Raw genomic sequence first — 24,006 nt, 5'->3', positions numbered from 1 at the left:
TTCTCAGGGTAAGCAGATGCTGCTGAATCTTTGTTGGTTAGCCAGTTCCTGAAAGTTAACCAGTACTGTGTAGCTTTGTACTTGTTTGTTGCTTACTGCAAATAGGCCTGGGGATTTGGTATTACACTCTGCCAATCCAGTCCTAGCAGTAAGACTGGAGTCAGTCGTTTAGCTTGCTGGGGTTCTGTTACTACTCTGTGAACTTAGCAAGTTTGCGGCTGTATTCTAAGACTTGCCTGTCTAATCCTGTCTCACTGTGCTAGGTGTCAGGGGTCAGTTTAGTGGCAGTAAGCTGAACCTGTGCACTGCAAGTGAGAATTAGGATTGTGGAGACTCTCCTTGTGTCTATCATTCCATCTCTGACCAAGGAGTTTACTGCCACACCCGTTGGTAACCCTTTAGGGTTTTGCTGTTGCCCTTAGCAACAGCATTTCGGGTTCTCTACGTATTAAAACACAACATCTTGCTTTTCCCATCTGAGCAGTTCTAATACAAGGGAGATACCCAGTTCCTTAGCCTCTGGGCTTCTCTGTTCACTTTGTGTGTATTTTGTTACCCTATCACCTTCTGTGTACGTTATGTCATATTCCCCAGTCTGTCTGTGAGTCCATTTGTTTTGCATAACAGTTCAAACACCAGTACATTCCTGCAGGCACTGGAGTGCATAACAGTTCTGACACCAGTACTTTCCTGCAGGCACTGGTGTGCATAACAAGAAGAGATTGTGAAGGTGATCAGAGAGAGGGAAAGGAGTGTTAATGAGTTGGGAAACTGAGCAGAGCCTGGTGAACACAAGATCAAGGCAGTGGCCCTCCTGGTGAGTAGAGGAGTCGGACCATTGGGTTAGGCCAAGAGAGGAGGTTAGAGAGAGGAGTTTGGATGCATGAACAGATTGTAGACTGTCAAGAGCTATTTTGAAATCGCCCATAATGATGGGCGATAAGCAGCACTGCACACCGAAGAAGTCAGCATATTCAATTCCTTCACAAACTTCTTGTGAAGCTTCTACAACTACAACAGTGGTCTGCGAGATCAGGAGAGTTTTGACTGACTGCGAGCTGCTTTTGGTGTGGACGCACTGCCCCAAACCACTATGTTTGAGTGGTTTGCAGAATTTCAGTGCAGAAGACCTGAAATACAAGGTTCGACATGTGTTGGCCATCACGGAGGACAACGTTGCTGCCATGCGGGTCACAGTTGAGGTGGACGCCAGGGTGACCTTGGCCCAGCTAGAGAAGGAGATAGGCATCTCATCGGGATTCATCCACTTGATGCTCCATGAAAAGCTGATAAAGGTTTCTGCATGCTGACTCAAGAGCAGAAGGAAGCTTGAGTGACTTGGTGTCACAGCATGCTGACCAGGTTTGATGGCGGGCTCTCAAACTTTGTCTGAGAGATCGTTGACAATGAATCCTGGATCTACAGTTTTGACTCCGAGACCAAACAACAGTTGCATCACCACAGAAGTTTTAACGTGATCAGTGTGGCTAGCAGATGGTGGCTGTTTTTGTGGCCAAGATTCGTTATGTAACTACCATTTTCCTTTGAACAGCAGTGCACTGTTACTGGTGACTGGTACGCCAACCAATGCCTGCTGCAAGTCCTGGGATCTATTTACAGGCACTGTCCAATGACTCACTCTCGTGGTGCCCTTCTCCATCAGGACAATGCACCTGCCCACAAGTCCAGGAAAGTGGTGGATTTTCTGGCCCATGAACGCATCAAGGAGCTTGGTCATCCACTGTACAGTCCAGACCTGGCTCCCTGAGAATTCTTCGTGTTACCACAAATCAAGCACAAGATACATGGGATTTGTTTTGAGTCACTGTTCACTGCAGTGGAGACTTTCTTCATCCAGCATGTAGAATACATACCTGCTTCAGAATTGGCCCAGCTGCTTCACCAAGTGGTTTGAGCGCATGCAACTTTGCATCGACTCCTTTGGTATATGCTTTAAAAACATTTATTGTTCACTTTGTAAATACAGGTTGAGTATACCATATCCAAATATTCCGAAATGCGGAATATTCCGAAATACGGACTTTTTTGAGTGAGAGTGATATAGTGAAACCTTTGTTTTTTGATGGCTCAATGTACACAAAGTTATTACAAATATTGTATTAAATGACCTTCAGGCTGTGTGTATAAGGTGTATATGAAACATAAATAAATGGTGTGAATGTAGACACACTTTGTTTAATGCACAAAGTTATAAAAAATATTGGCTAAAATTGACCAGGCTGTGTGTATAAGGTGTATATGAAACATAAATGCATTCTGTGCTTAGACTTGGGTCCCATCACCATGATATCTCATTATGGTATGCAATTATTCCAAAATACGGAAAAATCCGATATCCAAAATACCTCTGGTCCCAAGCATTTTGGATAAGGGATACTCAACCTAATACGTTTTGTGCATCTGGAAACTTATAGCACACTCTTCATGCACAGTGGGTAGCACTGCTTCTTTACATTGCTAGGGATCAGGTTTCAATTCTGACTAGAGCCCTATCAGTGTGGATTTTAGATATTCTCCCTCTGTTTTCTCCAGCTGTTCTGATGTTCTCCAATAGTCCAAAAAACATACTGATAGGTTGAATTAGCTTCTGACAAATTGATATATATGTATGTATACATACAATAGCAGTCAGCAGCACTCCATCCAGTTAGTAATTACAAAGCCGGTGCCCTCCAATAATAACAACGCACAAAGTTGTTACCATTAATACAACACAGCGGTCAGTGGTACTTATAGCTCCCCAGAGGGAATAACGAAGACTCAGCCAGAGATCTCTGACTGAGTCTCCATTATTCCCTCTGGGGAGCTATGAGTGCCACCGACCGCTGTGTTGTGTATACAGGTGAAACTCAGAAAATTAAAATATCATGCAAAAGTTCATTTATTTCAGTAATTCAATTTAAAAGGTGAAACTAATAAATTATATAGACTCATTACATGCAAAGTGAGATATTTCAAGCCTTTATTTATTATAATTTTGATGATTGTGGCTTACAGTTTAAGAAAACCCCCAAATCCAAAAACTCAGAAAATTAGAATATTACATAAAATCAATAAAAAAAGGATTTTAAATACAGAAATGTCGGCCCTCTGAAAAAGTATAATCATGCATATGTATTCAGTACTTGGTTTGGGCCCCTTTAGCATGAATTACTGCCTCAATGTGGCGTGGCATGGATTCTATCAGCCTGTGGCACTGCTGAGGTGTTATGGAAGACCAGGAAGCTTCAATAGCAGCCTTCAGCTCTTCTGCATTGTTCGGTCTCATGTCTTTCATCTTTCTCTTGGCAATGTCCATAGATTCTCTAAGGGGTTCAAGTCAGGCGAGTTTGCTGGCCAATCCAGCGCAGTAATCCCATGGTCACTGAACCAGGTTTTGGTACTTTTGGCAGTGTGGGCAGGTGCCAAGTCCTGCTGGAAAATAAAGTCCTGAGTGGTAATTGAATGGTAGTTCCTCTAATTCCTCTAACGTGTCTTACTAGAGGTAATTCCTCTAATTTCGCTAACGCGTTTTGCACCCTTGGGTGTGAAAAGCATTAAAGGACTTACCATTCGATCATTCTGAAAAGGATTGTGCTGTATTATGAGCTATTAATTCCCAGCTAATTGTGTGGACATTCCGGAGCTGCTGACGTCACTACACTTGCACGCCATAACCATCTACTTGGAGCTACCAGCTGGGTCTCTGCGGTGTAAGACGTGGCCACCAGCAGGGTGGCGAGTGCGGCACGGTCACAGCTACACAGTGCATTGTATGCGACCACAGCTCCATCTCCAGCCAAAACCCGTAGCGGTCAGGAACAAGTGCAGGCAGGTAATATAACAAGTACTCCCAGCCGCAAACAGTACACACCTGTACCTGTATTACACATACCAGACTGGTAAGCTCCACATTTTTAATACCTTCTTTACCCCGTCAGAAAGACAAGGGGGCAACCTTTTTTGGTTACTAAAGGACTGTATATGAGAATACAAAGGATACATTACGGCACTGCCTAGGATAGAACTTTAAAGTCTTTTTTATATATATTTTATTTTTTGTCTTTTGCACAATGTGTCACGTGACTTAGTTTACAAACTTGTAACATTGGATGCCATTCAGTTATAAGTACATATATATACAGTACAAGGAGAATGTTTTATGGAAAGTATTTTTTGGGTGGAATTCAAATGTTTGAAAAGTTGGTTGGGTGTCTATTAGATAGGAAAAAACAGTCTCCCAACTGACTTTTCAAGTTTTCAGACATTTGAATCTCCCTCTTTATGTCTATATATATGGTATACAAAATAAAATAATTATTTATAACCGTACATGTGTCTTCAGTCAGTATATGCACCTGGCAATTTGTTATAGTGTGGAGATGTGTCCCGTTCCCCAGGACACATCCCAGCTACAGCACGCAGGGTATCTGTGTCCCTTGCTGGAGGGCGTGTATGACAGCGCTGGGGCTTCAGCGAGGCAACTTCCACCCCCCTCCACTTTCCTCCCTAGACCATCAGAGGCGGGTATTAGGCCCGGGGGCACAGTTCAGGCACTAGGCCTGCGGCGCAGATAGAAGTTTGGGGGTCACCATTTGATTTGGTGGTTTGGGCGTTAGGCCCAAGCCACCTTAAAGGTGTAGTAGGTGGGCAATAGGCCCGAGGGGCATATCAGGCAATAGGCCTGTGGGGTATTAGAGGGCATTAGGCCCTAGTTCATTTTCGGCAAAATTTAGGTGGACATAAGGTGACCCAGGGCAGTAGGCCCAGGTCACCCAAACGCCACCAAGTTAGGCGGGCGCTAGGCCCGGGGATAATGTCGGGCCTCGGGCCCGTGCACAAATAGGGGGGGCATTAGGCCCCATCAATAAGAGGTTCCCCCGAAGGTGAATACAGGTGGCACTGGGCACTAGGTCCAGTCCACCCCAAGGTGTTTAGGTAGGCAGGCCCGCTCGGCCTGAGCCCCTGGAAAGACTGCGTACGGGAGGTGGGTGAGCTGTGCGGCCCCCACTACCTGGTGTTCTGATTCGGGTACTTAAAGGGACAGCACCGTGATAGTTGCTTGCACTGTGTATTGTGACGTATGTTGTTACCATGCAGGGCAAAGTGTGAGCTTGTTAAGTCTGTGTTTAGTTTTGTTGCACCACACCCACAGAGCTAGTTTGAGGGCTCTGCCGTTGTAGTTAGTATAGGGGTGTTACACTAGGCTGGAGTTAGGCCCTGCACGGCTGTTTGTTTGTTTGTTTGTTTACCTTTTTTCAGGGACCTGTAAGAGGAGAAGACGTTTGCAGTGCGGAACTGACGGTGAGTAGCATCTGTGTACGTTTGTCCCTTTGTCTGTCCCCGAGCGCCGGAATAGGGGTTTGCTCACGGACGTGAGAACCCCTTCATCACACTACGCGCGAGAGTGCGAGTGTGTGAATTCTGGGTGGCTGAGGCTTTGTGCCTGTGATGACCTTTCACCCAACTGGTGAAGGTCGCCGTCACCCCTGGGGTATCCCCTTTTCCAGTGGAAGAAGGGTTGATATCCCCCCTTATGGTAGTCTATTTCTCCTCAGCTCGTTCGTCCGTCAGCTCCGAGAGGGAATCGCCGTGTCCGGGTCCAGACTGAAGATTTCCAGGTCCGTTGAAGGTTCTGGTACCTGAAGGTGAGAGAGTGCGGCGCCTGGTGAGTAGAGAAACTACACCTGCACGGCAGCAGGCACCACACCGCACCGCCACCCTCTTACACATTTGTTTCTATAATCATATTTGCAATGCAGACACAGAACACACCACTCTGTACTAGAGATGTTGGGCTATGACTTCGATTGCGCAGGAATTATTTTTAAGCACATTCAAAATTGCAGATGAAGCAGAACAGGACTTGGCGTGACATATCCCTCATTCCTCTTTGCTCAGTTTTTTATGGATTAAATATTTCATACATGTTATTGTCCAGTATTCTGTAGCCAGTTCTAGAATCTTTAAAACCAATGTTTTGATATTTCCACAATAGTGAAACACTGAAGTCCTGTATTTTAAAAACTATTAGCATGAAAACACATTGGGGTTGGTGCAGTTACATGCAAATTGGCTGTAATTGCTCCTGCATCTAAATTGCCAGTCAACTTCAGAGTATACACAGTGTGAAAACATGCAAGATCCATCATCTGCAAAGCTCACTTGTGCTGCATCAGCCCCATAATTTATATTTTATAGCACTTTTCTGTAACTTACCTTCATTGTCAGGATTCATTATTACTGCGTATGAGATGTGTGGAAATACGCTTGCTACATCCCTTGTTACATCATGGACTTGTATGGTGTTGCCTGAGAAGTGGATTCCATGCATGTCAACCTCTGTGCCAAGCCCAATCATAGACCAGCGGATTGAATCTCCTGTACACATGTCCAGCCCAGGCTGATTTCCATACATGTAGCCATTGATAGCTGTGTACAATACATAAGACAATAATAAACCATCAGTGATGCATCTTATATTTACACAGGAGTTTTCCATAAAATAAATGTTACAGGATTTTGAAAGACTGAGGTGAATACTGTGGCTGCATGTTAGTATGGTAAACCCAGTGTATAAAAAATATATAGTTTTTGGCCCAGCACTCGCTCAACTTATTTTTAGGTATAATTTACAAAAATTCAAACGGCAGGATTGTTTCTAATGGCAGATGAGCTGCACAGTTGCATAGGGTGCACCGGCCCCAGGGTCAGCACAGAAGGTCCCACTTCCCTGCACCCAGCACATTGTGTGGACATGCTCAGCCCTCCAGTTCTGGGTCCTGGTGGCTTCCTCTATTTAACCATGGGGCGGGGCTATACAGGGCTGAGGTGGAACTACATGGGGTGCAGTTGGAAGCCAGGATGACTTTGGTGTGGGAGTATGTGTGGGGTAAGGACCGCTGTGTTACTGACTGTCCCGGCAGTAAACTGCTTCTTAGTCACAGGTAGATGTCTCCCTGTGACTATAAAACAGTTTGCTGCAAGGACCATCAGCGCTGCAGACCCCTGCTTACACAGTAACAGAGCACACAGAACCTTTCCACATGTGCCTTTGCCCTTATTCCACCTAGTTTGTCTCTGACCCCTCCCATAGCGTTCTTCTGCACCCCCACACCACCTCCACCAAACTGTGCCTATGATTCTTCTCCCTATTTGTGCCTCGGATCCTCGTCCCCATATGTGCCTGTGACCCACCTCCCCATGTGTGCCTCTGAACCACCTCTCCGTGTGTGCCCCTGACCCACTTCCCCATGTGTGCCCCTGACCCACCTCCCCATGTGTGCCCCTGACCCACCTCCCCATGTGTGCCCCTGACTCACCTCCCCATGTGTGCCCCTGACTCACCTCCCCATGTGTGCCCCTGACTCACCTCCCATATGTGCCCCTGACTCACCTCCCCATGTGTGCCCCTGACCCATCTCCCCATGTGTGCCCCTGACCCACCTCCCCATGTGTGTCCCTGACCCACCTCCCCATGTGTGCCCCTGACTCACCTCCCCATGTGTGCCTCTGACCCACCTCCCCATGTGTGCCCCTGACTTACCTCCCCATGTGTGCCCCTGACCCACCTCCCCATGTGTGCCCCTGACTCACTTCCCCATGTGTGCCTCTGACCCACCTCTCCATGTGTGCCCCTGACCCACCTCCCCATGTGTGCCCCTGACCCACCTCCCCATGTGTACCTCTGACCCACCTCCCCATGTATGCCCCTGCTCCACCTCCCCATGTGTGCCCCTGACTCACCTCCCCATGTGTGCCCCTGACTCACCTCCCCATGTGTGCCTCTGACCCATCTCCCCATGTGTGCCCCTGACTTCCCTTCCCATGTGTGCCCCTGACCCACCTCCCCATATGTGCCCCTGACCCACCTCCCCATGTGTGCCCCTGACCCACCTCTCCATGTGTGCCCCTGACCCACCTCCCCATGTGTGCCCCTGACTTACCTCCCCATGTGTGCCTCTGACCCACCTCCCCATGTATGCCCCTGACCCACTTTGCCATGCACCCTCTCCATCTCTTACTGTGACCACACTGTCATCTCCATCCATTTGTCTACTAACTGCCCTGGCACCATGTTTGAAGGTGTGTTCATTGTAAAACACTTACAATGCATCATATTGGACTCCTGGAAATCTGCATCTTCCTTGTTCACAGTGTGAGGGCTGCTTGTAAATAGCTTAATGTTCTCCTCCAGATACCAACTTTTGTTCTCATCAAAAACATTAGGCATCACAAAGTAATTGTGTGCTACACCTCTCTGCAAATGCAATAAGATATCTATATTATTATAGTGGCTGATTATGAGTTGCATGGATGCACACACTGAGTTTTTCAAGCTTGCCGACTTCCTGGCTGTCCCCTTAAGGAGGGACAGGTTGTGTTAGCTGGAAGGGGGGGGAGGGGGCAGGCTCCCTTCCCCTCACTACACAATTACCAGCACTGTGAAGTGGGATGGGCAGAGCGATGATAATGTGATTCAGCGCAAAACACTCCATTGGCGGCCCAGACCACACACTGTCGCAGGGCAAGAGAAAGGACGAAAAGAGGGAGGGAGTTACTATGTGATTTCTGGAATTGTGTCTGATGCAAGCTCTGTAGCCATTAAGGAACGTTATTTATTTTGGCTATCCAGGACCAATAGCATGAACGGTTTGCTGTGTTTTGAGGTCTTTTAGAAATTCAGATACTGACATCAGAACTGTTATTATACTGTTGTTATAATGAATAGATGTCTTGTTCTTATGGTATGATGCTTAATTAAATCTAAAATAAAATAAGTAAAACCAAACTAGAAACTCCATAACAAGTAAACACAGTGATGTGAAATTTGCTTTCAAACACAGTAGATCAGAATTGCATTAGAGCAGGGATGAGGTACCTTTGGCCCTCCAGCTGTTGTTAAACTACACATCCCAGCATGACCTGCAACAGTTTTAGCTAGAGATGTGCGGCTGGTACTTTTCGTGTTTTGTGTTTTGGTTTTAATTCCACTTTCGTGTTTTGGTTTTTGGCTTGGTTTTGCCAAAACCACCCTTTCGTGTTTTGGTTTTGTATCTGGATGATTTTGGAAAAAAACATAAAAACAGATAAAATCACAGAATTTGGGGGTTATTTTGCTCCTACGGTATTATTAATCTCAATAACATTCATTTCCACTCATTTCCAGTCTTTTCTGAACACCTCACAATATTGTTTTTAGGCCTAAAAGTTGTACCGAGGTCGCTGTATGACCAAGCTAAGCGACATAAGTGTGCGGCACAAACACCTGGCCCATCTAGGAGTGGCACTGCAGTTGCAGACAAGATGGCATTATTCAAAAACTAGTCCCCAAACAGCACATGATGCAAAGAAGAAAAAGAGGTGCACCGAGGCTGCTGTATGTCTAAGCCAAGCGACACAAGTGTGCAGCACAAACACCTGGCCAATCTAGGAGTGGCACTGCAGTGTCAGACAGGATGGCCCTTTCCAAAAACTAGGCTTCAAACAGTACCTCATGCAAAGATGTAGAAGAGGTGCAATGAGGTAGCTGTGTGACTAAGCCAAGCAACACAAACAATTCCCACTGGAATTATACGTCCAAATCGCTGGAATTATACGTCCAAACCAGGGGCATCAGAATGGGGGGGGGGCAAGGGTGCAGCTTGCCACTCCCAAATATGACTGAGGCGCAGGGGAACACTTGGCTCCGGCGCTATCCACTCAGCAGTCTGCAAAGGTGCTCTCCCCGCTCTGCTACTTTTGCTGCCGGCTACCACAAGCAGCGGCGCTGGCAGCACAGGGATGGGAGACCCCCTGTTAGATCGTATGACTCACTGTGTCAGAGCACTGAGCAGCAGCAGGGGAAGTCCCTGCAACTCACAGTCTCATGGTGTCTCCTCCCTGATCTTAGCAATAGGCAGTGGCGTAACTACTGCCACCGCAGCCCTCGCGGTGGCTTGGGGGCGCAGGGCTGCGGGGGCGCCGCCACTGAGTTAGCGCAGATTGACATGTGGACAAGTGTCCGCATGTCAATCTGCTGTCTCCTCTCACTCCTTCCCTCCGCTGCTGTGATGGAGGGACACGGAAGGCACAGCGCGCGCCTCTCCTGTGTCCCTCCTGGGTCTCCAGCGGGTCTACTAAATGAAGTGCCGTTCGTGAGCTCTGATTGGCTCATGAACCGGCACTTCCTTTAACAGACCCGCCGGAGACGCAGGAGGGACACAGGAGAGGCGCACGCTGTGCCCTCCGTGTCCCTCCATCACAAAACAGTGGGGGAGCGTGCAGGGGGGGGATTTAACTGGCACTGGGGGAGCATAGTCAGCATAGGGGGAGGGGGAGCACTTTGCGGGGCATATGTGGCACTGAGGGGGCATATATGGCACTGGGGGGGTATATGTGTACCTGGCACACGGGGGGCAGGCTATATTTGGCACTGGGGGCATGTGAGTACCTGGCACTAAGGGGGAATATCTGGCACTGGGGGCATATGTGGCACTGGGGAGGTATATGTGTACCTGGCTCATGGGGGGGGGCTATATTTGGCACTGGGGGCATGTGAGTACCTGGCACTGTGGGGGAATATCTGGCACTAGGGGCATATGTGACACTGGGAGCACAGCCCTAGCAACAAGCACTACCCCCTAGAAACGAGCATGACACCCAGTGCATGAAAACCCTGGAAACGAGCATGACACCCAGTGCATGAAACCCCTGGCAACGAGCATGACACCCTGACCATGAAAACCCCTGGCACCGTGCATGGAACCAAGAGCATGAAACCCCTGGCAATGAGCAGGTAATTTAAAAGTAATTAGAAGCCTTACTGTAGGACTTAATGTGTAATGGGCATTATGGTGTGTGGCATAATGTATCACGGACATTGTGGTGTGTGTCATAATGTGTCACAGGCATTACGGTGTGTGGCATACTATATCACGGGCATTGTGGTATGTGGTATAATGTCTCAGGGGCATTGCAGTGTGGCATAATGTTTAACGGGCATTGCGGTGTGTGGCATAGGGTATAACGGGCATTGCAGTATGTGTCACAGGCATTACGGTGTATGGTATACTATATCACGGGCATTGTGATATGTGGTATAATGTCTCAGGGTCATTGCAGTGTGTGGCATAATGTATCACGGACATTGCGGTGTGTGTCATAATGTGTCAGGCATTACGGTGTGTTGTATACTATATCACGGGCATTGTGGTATAATGTCTCAGGTCATTGCGGTGTGTGTCATAATGTGTCACAGACATTATATGTGCTATAATGTATCAGGGGCATTGCAGTGTGTAGCATAACGTATAACGGTCATTGCGATTCCTGTCATAATGTGTCACAGGCATTACGGTGTGTGGCATAATGTGTCGGGGGCATTACGGTGCATATTGTGTCATGTGCATTATTGTGTGTGGCATAATGTCTAAGGGCCATTGCAGTATGTGGAATAATGTATACTGGGCATTACTATAAGGAGGAAAAATTACAAATAATGTAAGGGGCATGAATCAGGATTATTTTTCTTTCCTGTGGTGGGTATAAGGTAGTCTTTTCCTGCAGTACCACGCCCCTTTATGCAAAGCCACGCCCATTTCAATGAAGCCACGTCCCCTTTTGTTTGTCCCTTTACTAGTGACAATTATGGGGGATGGGGGGGGAGGAGGGGGACGCCGAAGAAATTTTTGGCTTGGGGGCAGAAAAAATTGTAGTTACGCCACTGGCAATAGGGTCAGAAGAGCTGTGATTGGAGGAGCTCGGCACATGCTGATTAGGAAAACGGTCAAAGGCTCCTCTCACCTCTGCTGTAACACGTAGCGAGGATCTCGCAGAGAAAGCACCTGGGTATGTTATGTGAGAACAGGGAAGTCCCTCTCTAATGGGCACCATAAGGGTTGCTTCTTATACAGGTTTGCAGGCAGTCTGTGTCTTGTTGGCTGAATCTAGAGAGGACTCTGGGGGCATGAATGAGAAGAGACGGGGAATGCAAAGGGAAGTGTGAGATAGAGGGGCTGGGGAATCAGGAACTTTGAGGGTGCAAATAAAGGAAACTGAGGAAAGAGAAAAGGGGGTCAAGGTCAGTGCAACTGGAAAAGCAGAGGAGTAGGGTAACCCTTAACTAGGTCAGAGGCTACACATCAGAGTGTGCACTGCAGAAGGTGCACAGCTGTGCATTACAGTGTCAGCTCCCAGATAGACTTTACAGTGCATTACAGAAGTATACAGTGTTAGAGGAGGGTCAGCCAAGAAAGGGAGAATGGACAGAGAAGAGAGCTGAGATAGAGATCATATAATAAAGTAGAGAAGTGCAGCGGGCATTTTTTTGTTTTGGTTCTAATTCCACTTTCGTGTTTTGGTTTTGGCTTGGTTTTGCCAACCACCCTTTCGTGTTTTGGTTTTGGATCTGGATGATTTTTGAAAAAAACATAAAAACAGCTAAAATCACAGAATTTGGGGGTAATTTTGCTCCTACGGTATTATTAACCTCAATAACAATAATTTCCACTCATTTCCAGTCTATTCTGAACACCTCACAATATTGTTTTTAGGCCAAAAGTTTGCACCGAAGTTGCTGGATGACTAAGCTAAGCGACAGAAGTGGACAACACAAACACCTGGCCCATCTAGGAGTGGCACTGCAGTGTCAGACAGGAGGGCAGATATAAAAAAAAGTGCCCCAAACAGCACTTCATGCAAAGAAGAAAAAGAACTGCAATGAGGTAGTTGTATGACTAAGCCAATCGACACAAACAATTGGCCCATCTAGGCGTGGCACTGCAGTGGCAGACAGGAGGGCAGATATCACAAAAAGGCCCCTAACAGCACATGATGCAAAGAAGAAAAAAAGGTGCACCAAGGTTGCTGTATGACTAAGCTAAGCAACACAACCACCTGGCCCATTTAGTAGTGTCACGCAGTGACTGAATGTCGAGAGTGGGCCGCAATTGTTCAGTCCACTGACAGCATCTCCAGCACGCTCCAGTCGCTTTAAAAAAAAAATCTGCAATTGGTGCACTTATACAGCAGTACCCCAGGACTAATACAGCAGTACCCCTGGACTCAAACGGCAGTGTCACACGGGATGGCACTTTTCAAAAACTAGGCCCCAAACAGCACCTCATGCAAAGGGGATCGGTATGAAATACCTCCAATCAAAATGCCGACGTTCAAAATCCCGACACCAATTGACCGATGGTTAAAATCCCGACAAGGTCAAAATCCCGACATGGACAAAATACCGACATTTAAAATACAGACAAGGTCAAAATACCGACATGTAAAATGCCGACAGGTCAAAATATCGACATGCGGTTTTTGATATTTTTGTGTGTGTATGTCGACATAAGTCAACATGGACACCATATAAAGTGTACCGCATCCCCACGCATGGCTCACTGCGCTCGCCATGCTTCGGGCACGGTGCCTCGCTGCGCTTGGCACACTATTATATTCCCCCTCCAGGTCCACTGGGATGGTAAAGTATGAACAAGTCGGTTTCAATGACAAAAATCATGAAAAACTCACGTCGGTATTTTGACCTTGTCGGGATTTTGACCATCGGTCAATTGGTGTCGGGATTTTGAACGCCGGGATTTTGACTGCATCCCCATGCAAAGATGTCGAAGAGGTGCAATGAGGTAGCTGTTTGACTAAGCCAAGTGACACAAACAATTCCAACTGGAATTATACGTCCAAATCACTGGAATTAATTTGCAAGATCACTGTAATTAATAATTATAAGTCACTGAAATTAATTGGCAAAATCACTGTAATTATAGGTCCAACTCACTGGAATTAAATGTCAAAAATCTCGCTATTGCCTGCCTAGTGAAGTGGAATCCAGATGGGATTTGTTACCGGGGACACAATACCGTCATCAATTGTCTAAATCCCACTGCACTAATGGCGGATACCGGACGCAAGTCTAACACCAACATAAGTGTCAAGGCCTCAGATATGAGGGCTTCCATCGTCATGTGAAGCTGAACCACTAGTCATGAACATAGGCCAGGGCCTCAGCCGTTCCTTACCACTCCGTGTCGTAAATGGCATATTGGCAAGTTTATGTTTCTCCTCAGACAAGTTAAATTTCTTTTTTTGGTTCTTTTTACTGAACTTTGGCTTTTTGGATTTTACATACCCTCTACTATCACATTGGGCATCGGCCTTGGCAGACGACGTTGATGGCATTTCATTGTCTATGTCATGGCTAGTGGCAGCAGCTTCAGCACTAGGAGGAAGTGGTTCTTCTTGATCTTTTCCTATTTTATCCTCAAAATTTTTGTTCTCCATTATTTTTATTATATGAGACAATATGCAGCACAGGAATGACTGGAATGACTGATGAGACAGGACACTACCACTGGTCTGATGCAGCATAACAGGTTGTTGTTATAATTATTATACTGCAGCAGTGGACATATAGCAGCAGCATATATCGTCACTGGAATTACTGATGAGACAGGACACTACCACTGGTCTGATGTAGCACAACAGGTTGTTGTTGTTATAATTATTATACGGCAGCAGTGGACATATAGCAGCAGCGTATATCGTCACTGGAATTACTGATGAGACAGGACACTACCGCTGGTCTGCACAACACAGCACCACTTTATACAGCTACACTGGATATATGGCAGCAGAGGACACCAACACTGTGGCTGGCTGGACTGATGCAGTACAATACACTGACTACACTGGTCTGATGCAGCACAACACAGCACCACTTTATACAGCTACACTGGATATATGGCAGCAGAGAACACCAACACTGTGACTGGCTGGACTGATGCAGCACAATACACTGACTACACTGGACTGGACAGCACAACACAGCACAAGACTTGCCACCCCACTTTCCCGCCCCCACACAGACACTGAACACTGAGGACACGTCCTCTCAATACACTCTCCGAGACTGGAGTGAAAATGGCCACAACGCGCGGCTCCTTATATGGAATCCAAATCCTGCGAGAATCCGACAGTGGGATGATGACATTTTGCCGCATTCGGGTTTCCGAGTCAGGCGGGAAAACCCAAGCCTGACTCGGATCCGGGCTCAAATGGTGAAGTCCGGTAGGGTTCGGTTCTCTGAGAACTGAATCCGCTCATCTCTATAATAAAGTGACATACAGGATGCTCAAAAGCTGAAAGACATTGCTATGTGCACTGCAGTAAGAGTTCTAACTAAATATTGCTTGTCCCAAAAAATATTAAAAGGTAGGGGAGAAAAGAGACATAAGACAAGGACGTGTTCGTTCCACTCATGAACACCTGTTCCGTAAGCTGAGACGCTGACCTGAGTATTACTGCATGCCGGCAATCTGAGAGACGGACCGCTGCGAGTAGCATTGGATACAGCGTTTTCGATTTCCACAAGCCGGTGATTTTAAACCTTGATGTATGTGAGCTTGTTATTTGTAGTAAATCTACTTTATACCTTGATTCACTGAGTGCGCCTTCATCATTTTTTTCCATATATATATATATATATATATATATATATATATATAATATATAGCAAACATCATACAATAAATACATGAAGTTAGAGAAGCAGAAATGTACCATAGATTATTATTACCAGTGTGTTATAATAACTACTAATAGATATTATGTAATAAGCATCATGTAAGGTGCACAATTCATTTTAAATCTAATCATTTTGTCTAACTGATCAAATATGTAATTAGTGACAGTTATGTTAAGTAATGTACACTCTGGATTTTGCAATAGGTTGTACAGAAATATGTTTGATATTTGTTTTAGTGTATTTACGTATTCATTGAATTAGCAGTACCTGACTATGCGTCTACTCTATGACATACTGTAGCAGGGAGTTGACCTTATCCAAGCCAAATGCATGTGGAAACTGGAAATGCTTAGCATGGCCCATGTCTGTGAGTAATGTATTAAGCCTGCCTCCTCTGTCTCCACAGCTCATGCTCCTGCCTTTCTCTATAGCTCCTGCCTAACTCTATCACCACTCTGTGCAGCTTCTGTCTCTCACTGCTACATGGTTCATTCTTTCTATGTAAAGTCTGTGCTCCATCCCCCGTCTCTCTCCCCAGCATCTAACCCCCCCTCTCTCTGCCCGTCATCTGCCCCCTCTTACTGCCCATCATCTGCCCCCTCTTACTGGCCATCATCTGCCCCCTCTCTCCCCAACATCTGCCCCCTTCCTCTTTCCCCAGAATCTGATCCCCATCCTCTCTCTGCCCAGCATCTATCCCCCTCCTTTCTCTCTCTCTCTCTCTCTGTCCAGCATTTGTCCCCCCTCTCGCTGTCAAGCATCTGTCTCCCCCGCTCTGCCCATCATCTGTTCTCCCCTCTCTTCCCAGCATCTACCACCTCTTTCTCCCCAGCATCTGCACACCGTCTGTCCAGCATCTGTCTCCCCTCTCTCTGCCCAGCATCTGTCTCCCCCCTCACCCCAGCATCTGTCTCCCCCTCTCTGCCAATTATCTGTTCTCCCCTCTCTCTTCCCAGCATCTGCACCCCCTGTCTCTCTGTCCAGCATCTGCCCCCCCTCCTCTCAATCCAGCATCTGTCTCCCCCCTCTCTTTGTCCAGCATCTGCCCCCTCTCTCCCCAGCATCTGCCCCCCTTCTCTCTGCCCAGAATATGCCCCCTCCTCTCTCTCCACAACATCTGCCCCCCTCCTCTCTGCCCAGCATCTGTTCCCCTCCTCTCTCTGCCCTGCATCTCCCACCTCTCTCTCCCCAGCATCTGTCCCCCCTTCTCTCTCTCTCTCCACCATCTGCCCCCCCTCTCTCTCTCTCTCTCCAGCATCTGTCCCCTTCTCTCCCCAGCATCTGTCCCCCTATCTCTCCTCAGAATCTGTCTCCCCCCCTCTCCCCAGCATCTGTCCCCCTATCTCTCCTCAGCATCTGTCTCCCCCCCTCTCCCCAGCATCTGTCCCCCTATCTCTCCTCAGCATCTGTCCCCCTATCTCTCCTCAGCATCTCTCTCCCCCTCTCTCTGCCCAGCATCTGCCGCCCCTCATCTCTCTTCCCAGCATCTGCCCCACCTCTCTTTTTCCCAGCATCTGCCTCCCCTTCTCTCTCTGACCAGCATCCTCACCCTCCCTCTCTGCCCAGAATCTATCTCCCCTCTTTCTGGCCAGCATCTGAATAAGGGACACTACTATTGGTGTGATGTGACTCAGGGGCTCTATGTGCGGTGTAATGTGATTAATATTGTGCTACAGTGTGATGTAATAGAATTGGGGATTCTATTCTGTGGCCACGCCCCTTCATTGTGAGACGACACCCCTTTGGCGTGTACTTCCCTTTATTAAATATGGGAGGACGCAAATTTATAATTTGCAGGGGGACGCTGAATACCCTAGCGCCGGCCCTGCCTTCGGCATCTCCTTTAAAAACAGTCTGCTACCGCAGGGTGCTGTGTCCTCCTATCTTCAGTTGTGTCCTAACCGCCGCTAGCTGTCTCACCTTCATAGTTGCATTACAGGGAGGAGGTGTGGCTATGGTCCCGGGATGTCCCAGCATGGCCACGCCTCCTCACAGTAATGCATCTGTGAAGGAGAGACAGCCAGCGGTGGCTAGGACACAACAGAAGATAGGCGGACACAGCACCCTGTGGAGATGCCGCCCACGTGGATCCAGAGGTAAGCGCTCATCTGCACAGCGGTGGGCGGCTAAAAAGGAAGAGGAGGCCGGCACCATGGGGGCGCCAAAATAAAAAAAAATGTCCATGCCCCCCCACCAACCTAAAAAAATTCCAGCGCCCCTGGTCCAAATCACTGGAATTAAATGGCAAAGTCACTGGAATTATACAGCAAAATCACTGGAATTATACAGCAAAATCACTGGAATTAAATGGCAGTACTGCTGGACATATACGGAAGTGTCAGACAGAATGAAAAATAGTCCCCAAACAGCACATCATGCCAAGAAGTAAAAGAGAGCAATGAGGTAGCTGTATGACTAAGCTAAGCGACACAAGTGTGCGGCACAAACACCTGGGCCATCTAGGGTTGGCACTGCAGTCCCACTGCACTAATGGTGGATACCTGACGCAAGTCTAGCACCAGCATAGTTGTTATGGCCTCAGTAACCGGCTTTGCAACAGGGTATATATATATATATATATATATATATATATATACGGCTGTATCACTGGACTGGACGTATACGCCAGTACCACTGTAATTATACGGCAGGATCACTGGACTTATATGGCAGGATCACTGGATTTATACAGCAGGATCACTGTAATTATACGGCAGGATTACTGGATTTATACAGCAGGATCACTGGAATTAAATGGCAAAATCACTGTAATTATAAATCCATATCACTGGAATTAAATGGTACAGTCACTGGAATTAAATAGCAAAATCAATGGAATTATACGTCCAAATCACTGGAATTAAATGGCAAAATCACTGGAATTATACTGCAAAATCACTGGAATAATACTGCAAAATCACTGTAATTATACGTCCAAATCACTGGAGTTATATGTCCAAATCACTGGAATTAAATGGCAAAATCACTGGAATTATACGTCCAAATCACTGGAATTAAATGACAAAATCCCTGTATAGCCTGCCTAGTGAAGTGGAATCTAGATGGGATTTGGTACCAGGAACACAATACCTCCATCAATTGTCTAAATCCCACTGCACCAATGGCGGATACCAGACGCACGTGTAACACCAACATAAGTGTCAAGGCCTCAGTTATGAGGGCTTCCATCGTCATGTGAAGCTGAACCACTAGTCATGAACATAGGCCAGGGCCTCAGCCGTTCCTTGCCACTCCGTGTCGTAAATGGCATATTGGCAAGTTTACGTTTTTCCTCAGACAATTTACATTTCTTTTTTTAGGTCTTTTTACTGAACTTTGGCTTTTTGGATTTTACATGCCCTCTACTATCACATTGGGCTTTGGCCTTGGCAGACGACGTTGATGGCATTTTATCGTCTATGTCATGCCTAATGGCAGCAGCTTCAGCACAAGGAGGAAGTGGTTCTTGATCTTTCCCTATTTTAGCCTCCAAATCTTTGTTCTCCATTATTTTTTTGGAGTTAGATAACATAATATGCGGCACAGGAATGACTGATGGCCAGGACACTACCACTGGTCTGATGCAGCACAACACAGCAACACTGTAAGGGACTTGTTGTTGTTATTATTATTATTATTATTATTATTATTATAATACGGCAGTAGTGGACATATGGCAGCAGCGTATACCACTGTGACTGCCTGGTCACTGGAATGACTGATGTCCAGGACACGACCACTGATCTGATGCAGCACAACACAGCAACACTGTAAGGGACTTGTTGTTGTTGTTGTTTGTTGTTGTTATTATTATTATTATAACACGGCAGCAGTGGACATATAGCAGCAGCGTATACCACTGTGACTGCCTGGTCACTGGAATGACTGATGTCCAGGACACGACCACTGATCTGATGCAGCACAACACAGCAACACTGTAAGGGACTTGTTGTTGTTGTTGTTTGTTGTTGTTATTATTATTATTATAACACGGCAGCAGTGGACATATAGCAGCAGCGTATACCACTGTGACTGCCTGGTCACTGGAATGACTGATGGCCAGGACACTACCACTGGTCTGATGCAGCATAGCACAGCAAGACTGTAAGGGACTTGTTGTTGTTGTTGTTGTTGTTATTATAATACGGCAGCAGTGGACATATAGCAGCAGCGTATACCACTGTGACTGCTTGGTCACTGGAATGACTGATGGCCAGGACACTACCACTGGTCTGATGCAGCACAACACAGCAACACTGTAAGGGACTTGTTGTTGTTGTTATTATTATTATTATTATTATTATAATATGGCAGCAGTGGACATATAGCAGCAGTGTATACCACTGTGACTGCCTGGTCACTGGAATGACTGATGGCCAGAACACTACCACTGGTCTGATGCAGCACAACACAGCAACACTGTAAGGGGCTTGTTGTTGTTGTTGTTGTTGTTGTTATTATTATTATTATAATATGGCAGCAGTGGATATATAGCAGCAGCATATACCACTGTGACTGCCTAGTCACTGGAAAAACTGATGGCCAGGATACTGCCACTGGTCTGATGCAGCACAGCAGCAATGGACATATGGCAGCAAGAGGACACAAACACTGTGACTGCCTGGTCTCTGGAATGACTGATGGCTGATGCACAGGACACTTCCACTGGACTGATGCAGCACAATACACCACCACTGAACAGATGCAGCACAACACAGCAGCAATGGACATATGGCAGCAAGAGGACACAAACACTGTGACTGGACATACACAGCACAAGACACTACCACAGAGGACACTGAGGACAGAGACACGTCCTCTCTCTATACTCTCCAATGCCGGAGTGAAAATGGCGGGGACGCGCGGCTCATATGGAATCCAAACCCTGCGAGAATCCGACATCCGACAGCAGGATGATGACGTTTTGCCTCGTTCTGGTTTCCGAGTCAGGCGGGAAAACCTGAGCCTGGCTTGGAACCGGACTCGAATGGTAAAGTTCGGTATGGTTCGGTTCTCTGAGAACCGAACCCCGCTCATCTCTAGTTTTAGCATAGCCAAATAGTAAAATTGTAACAAGGCATGTTGGTATGTGTAGTTCAACAGCAGCTGGAGAGCCAAAGGTTCTCTATCCCCGCATTAGAGTGTGGGTTGTAGGGGAAGATAGCAAGATTTGCTGAGCAAAGTACTTTTCTCCTCTCTTTAATTGATATAACTCTTTTCCAAGCCAAAAGGAGCTATCATAAACTGTATCATGGGGTGACTTTGGGCCATAGAAAGCCTGTCCATGCGTCAATCAAAAATGATTACAAAAAAGAAGCAAGGGGAAAAGCAAGCCTCAATTTCAAGTCAGGGTGTATTGATAATTGTGCAGTGAACCCATCTGTACAATTTGTCACAAGATCCTTTCTGTCACAATTTTTGAATTGCATTAATTTGTTGATGAAATGTTCACCATTGTAAAATGTCCATTTTATTTGTATAGCATCAGCATACTGTACAGTGGGCAGCACACTTAGCATTCCTACCTCACAACATTGGGGTCAAGGGTTTGATTCCAACCAGGACTCTATTTCCATGGAGAGAGTAAATTCTCCTGGTGTTTGGGTGGGATTCAGCCAGTCATTGTGGTTTCCCCCCACATTTCAAGAACATACTGGTGGGTTAAGTTATAAGCTCCACTGGGACAGATGTGAATTACTACATATCCTCTGTAAAGTGCTGCAGAATGTTTATGCGCTATATAAATAACTGCTAATAAAGGTATGCGGTTAGCATACCGATGGTCGGGATCCTGGAAGTCACAATACAGACGCCGGGATCCCGACGGGGGCACCATACCGCCGCCGTTATACCAGCGAAGTAGGTGATTCCCACTCTATGGGTGTCCACAATACCCATAGAGGGAAAATAGAACAGGTGGCAAGCGTAGCTCGCAACAAAGCTCGCAAGGGGCTTCGTTGCGGTCGCATCCCTGCCGGCATTCTACCGCTCAGTTTGCCGATGTCGGGATAGTGACATTCAGGGTGGCGGTATTACATAAAGAACACTCAATGAATATTAATACAGACTACAGCCATATATATTCTCCATGAAAAGAAGCCACAAAGCACTGTAACAAATGGATGACTTTTGCAAATTTAAAATAAATTAAACACTACTTACCTGTTTGTTGTTAATTAAGGTCATACACACTAACAAAGGACCCACAAGACCAGAATTCGTATCTCTGACAACATCAACTGATGAGTAGTAAAGCCATGGCAAACAGTTCAGATCATGAATGGTAGAGCCCACGTTTCTTGGAACATTCCACTCGTATGTAAATACATCTCCAGGGTCCACGTGAGAAGCCTGGGACTGTGTATTCAGCTCTGTTTTGGTGAGAATGTAAGTAAGAATATTCTACATAACGACTGAGGTTTTGTGAATGTGTGATGTCACATAGAATTGGTGGCTTGTAGGTATGACTGTAATTGAAGAAGCTAGTGGATGTAGGTGTTATTTTATATTGATATAGCGGGCGCGGGATAATTCTCCTTCTCCACATAGCCCTACATCACAGCACAACCACACAGGTGCATCACATGGGTATGAGTAATTAGAGGGTAGTGCTTTGAGAGGAGGTTTGGATCAGGAGATCCGAGGCTGGACCAGAAGGCAGGTGACTAGCTATGTGACAGGAACATGCGATGAGGTAAATGGCTCAGGAGGCACTGGCTAGTACCAGAGCCAGAATAACACACAATATATGAGCCCAAGGGTTCATGTGGGCATTATGCAAAGGTGTAGCAGTATATACTGGTGGAAATTTGGTGAGGTTTGATCATAGAAGCACGGAAAAGATAGACAGGGGAGGCACTGCGTCACCTGTCATAAACTTTTTACTACAGAGTTTTAACTATATAAATTAATAGAAGAATACAAAGAAAATATTTATTATATATTCATTGTATTTTTCATATACTTTACTTTTAGTCAAAACTCTGGCATATACTGGAGTATAAATATAAAAAAAATGGGGTAACCCCTTCTCTGCACCTCCTAATAAAATTAATACCATATATTTCTACTTAACTTATGGATGGGTGGAGCTCTCTCAATCTGCTAACTTCTTCTTAATTAATGAGAGATGTGGTGTCCAGATAGATAAACATGTAAAAATAGAAAAGAGCAATCTAGTGTAGCATAATTTACAAGCGATATCAGTCATATAACTTTATCAACCTGTGATTCACTCATAACAGATAAGAATGCATTTCTTAAAAACAGGTTTTTTAATAATAAAAATTTGTCATAAAATATCCAGGCAAGGAAATGATGAATAATCCACAGATGTTACATCCATACGAACATTTATGAGGGTGGCTTCCTACCAGATTTACGGAGTATAAGGTGCACATAAATGACACCAATAGATGTTCCAAAAAATCCCCGGGGAAGATTTCAGCTCCAAGAATGGATCACCCGTCTTCTCCTCGTCTGGTCAGGTCGCCGTTCTGTCCCTCTCATCAGCCAACGCGTTTCAATCAGTGGTTCTGATCTTTTTCAAGGCATAGTCATGAGTGCCTCCTATCCCAGGTATATATACCCCTCAGATTATCTCCCTTAATTACTGGGAGGAGCCACTCTCATTTACAAATTAAATTACAACAGAATAAAACATGAAAATCCCATAACAACTCAGATCTAATCCCATTTTTTTTATAGTGCTCCAAGTTTGGTTTTAACATAAAACACAAAATCCCTCATTTAATTCATACTTCTATTATCCGGGGACAGGAAATACAATCACTGTACAGGGTGTCCTCAAAACTCCTTCCCCACTATTTCTTTGACACTAGTTCCATCCCTATGTTTCTAATAGGGTTCTGACTCCCTTATGTCCTCCCACAGTCATACTCACTGAGACCGATCCGGTCACATGATCGGGCATATCAAGAAGCAATCTCTAATTTCTAAACAAGTTACAATCCCCAAGATTCCCCCGTTCGAAATACCAGTTCCCGTGACTCACTACCTCGTAATCCTCCACAGTTTTAATATTGAAATAGGTCACGTGATTGGACCGGATAACCGGAAGTGTGGTTTCCACCATTTTTGTTCTGGTCACTCACTAGCAACAATATACATCACGTGACCAGTAGGTCACATGATCGGGACCCGGCATTAGGGATGCAAGTACAAGTACCACCATTTTTGTTATGGTTCTCCGCTTCTTTACCCATAGAAGTTTTAAAACAGACAAAACAACAAAGAACATCCTTTTGTAACAAACAATTAATGGTATTTCTTCAATAAAATGCACAATATGAAAAATCATATCCAAATGAAGGAGCTGATTCTCAGTAATCAATCCGGATCCATATATTGGTCCTTGAAAATCTTTCAATCATTCTTAGGAGGCCGATACTCTTCTCACAAACACTAAGACGATATTGTCCCATGAATAGAGAAATAATTAGACATACAGTATTCCATGCTTATAA

General features: G+C 45.9%; 1 protein-coding gene across 2 annotated transcripts in view; it reads right to left on the bottom strand.

Annotated features, from left to right (window-relative positions):
* The window catches only part of LOC134909253 (ceruloplasmin-like), a 219,061-nt gene that overhangs the window by 89,754 nt on the left and 105,301 nt on the right, over window positions 1–24,006 (bottom strand). For both annotated transcript variants that reach the window (XM_063915952.1, XM_063915951.1), the window contains exons 9-11: window positions 21,683–21,891; window positions 8,110–8,260; window positions 6,220–6,432 (exon numbers count right to left, since the gene is read on the bottom strand). In XM_063915952.1, the coding sequence (XP_063772022.1) occupies window positions 6,220–6,432; window positions 8,110–8,260; window positions 21,683–21,891 (573 nt within the window). The remainder of the gene's footprint in view (window positions 1–6,219; window positions 6,433–8,109; window positions 8,261–21,682; window positions 21,892–24,006) is intronic.

The sequence above is a fragment of the Pseudophryne corroboree genome, chromosome 4 (genome assembly GCF_028390025.1).
Source record: "Pseudophryne corroboree isolate aPseCor3 chromosome 4, aPseCor3.hap2, whole genome shotgun sequence".
Lineage (NCBI taxonomy): Eukaryota > Metazoa > Chordata > Amphibia > Anura > Myobatrachidae > Pseudophryne > Pseudophryne corroboree.
This window is presented reverse-complemented; position numbering and strand designations above follow the sequence as displayed.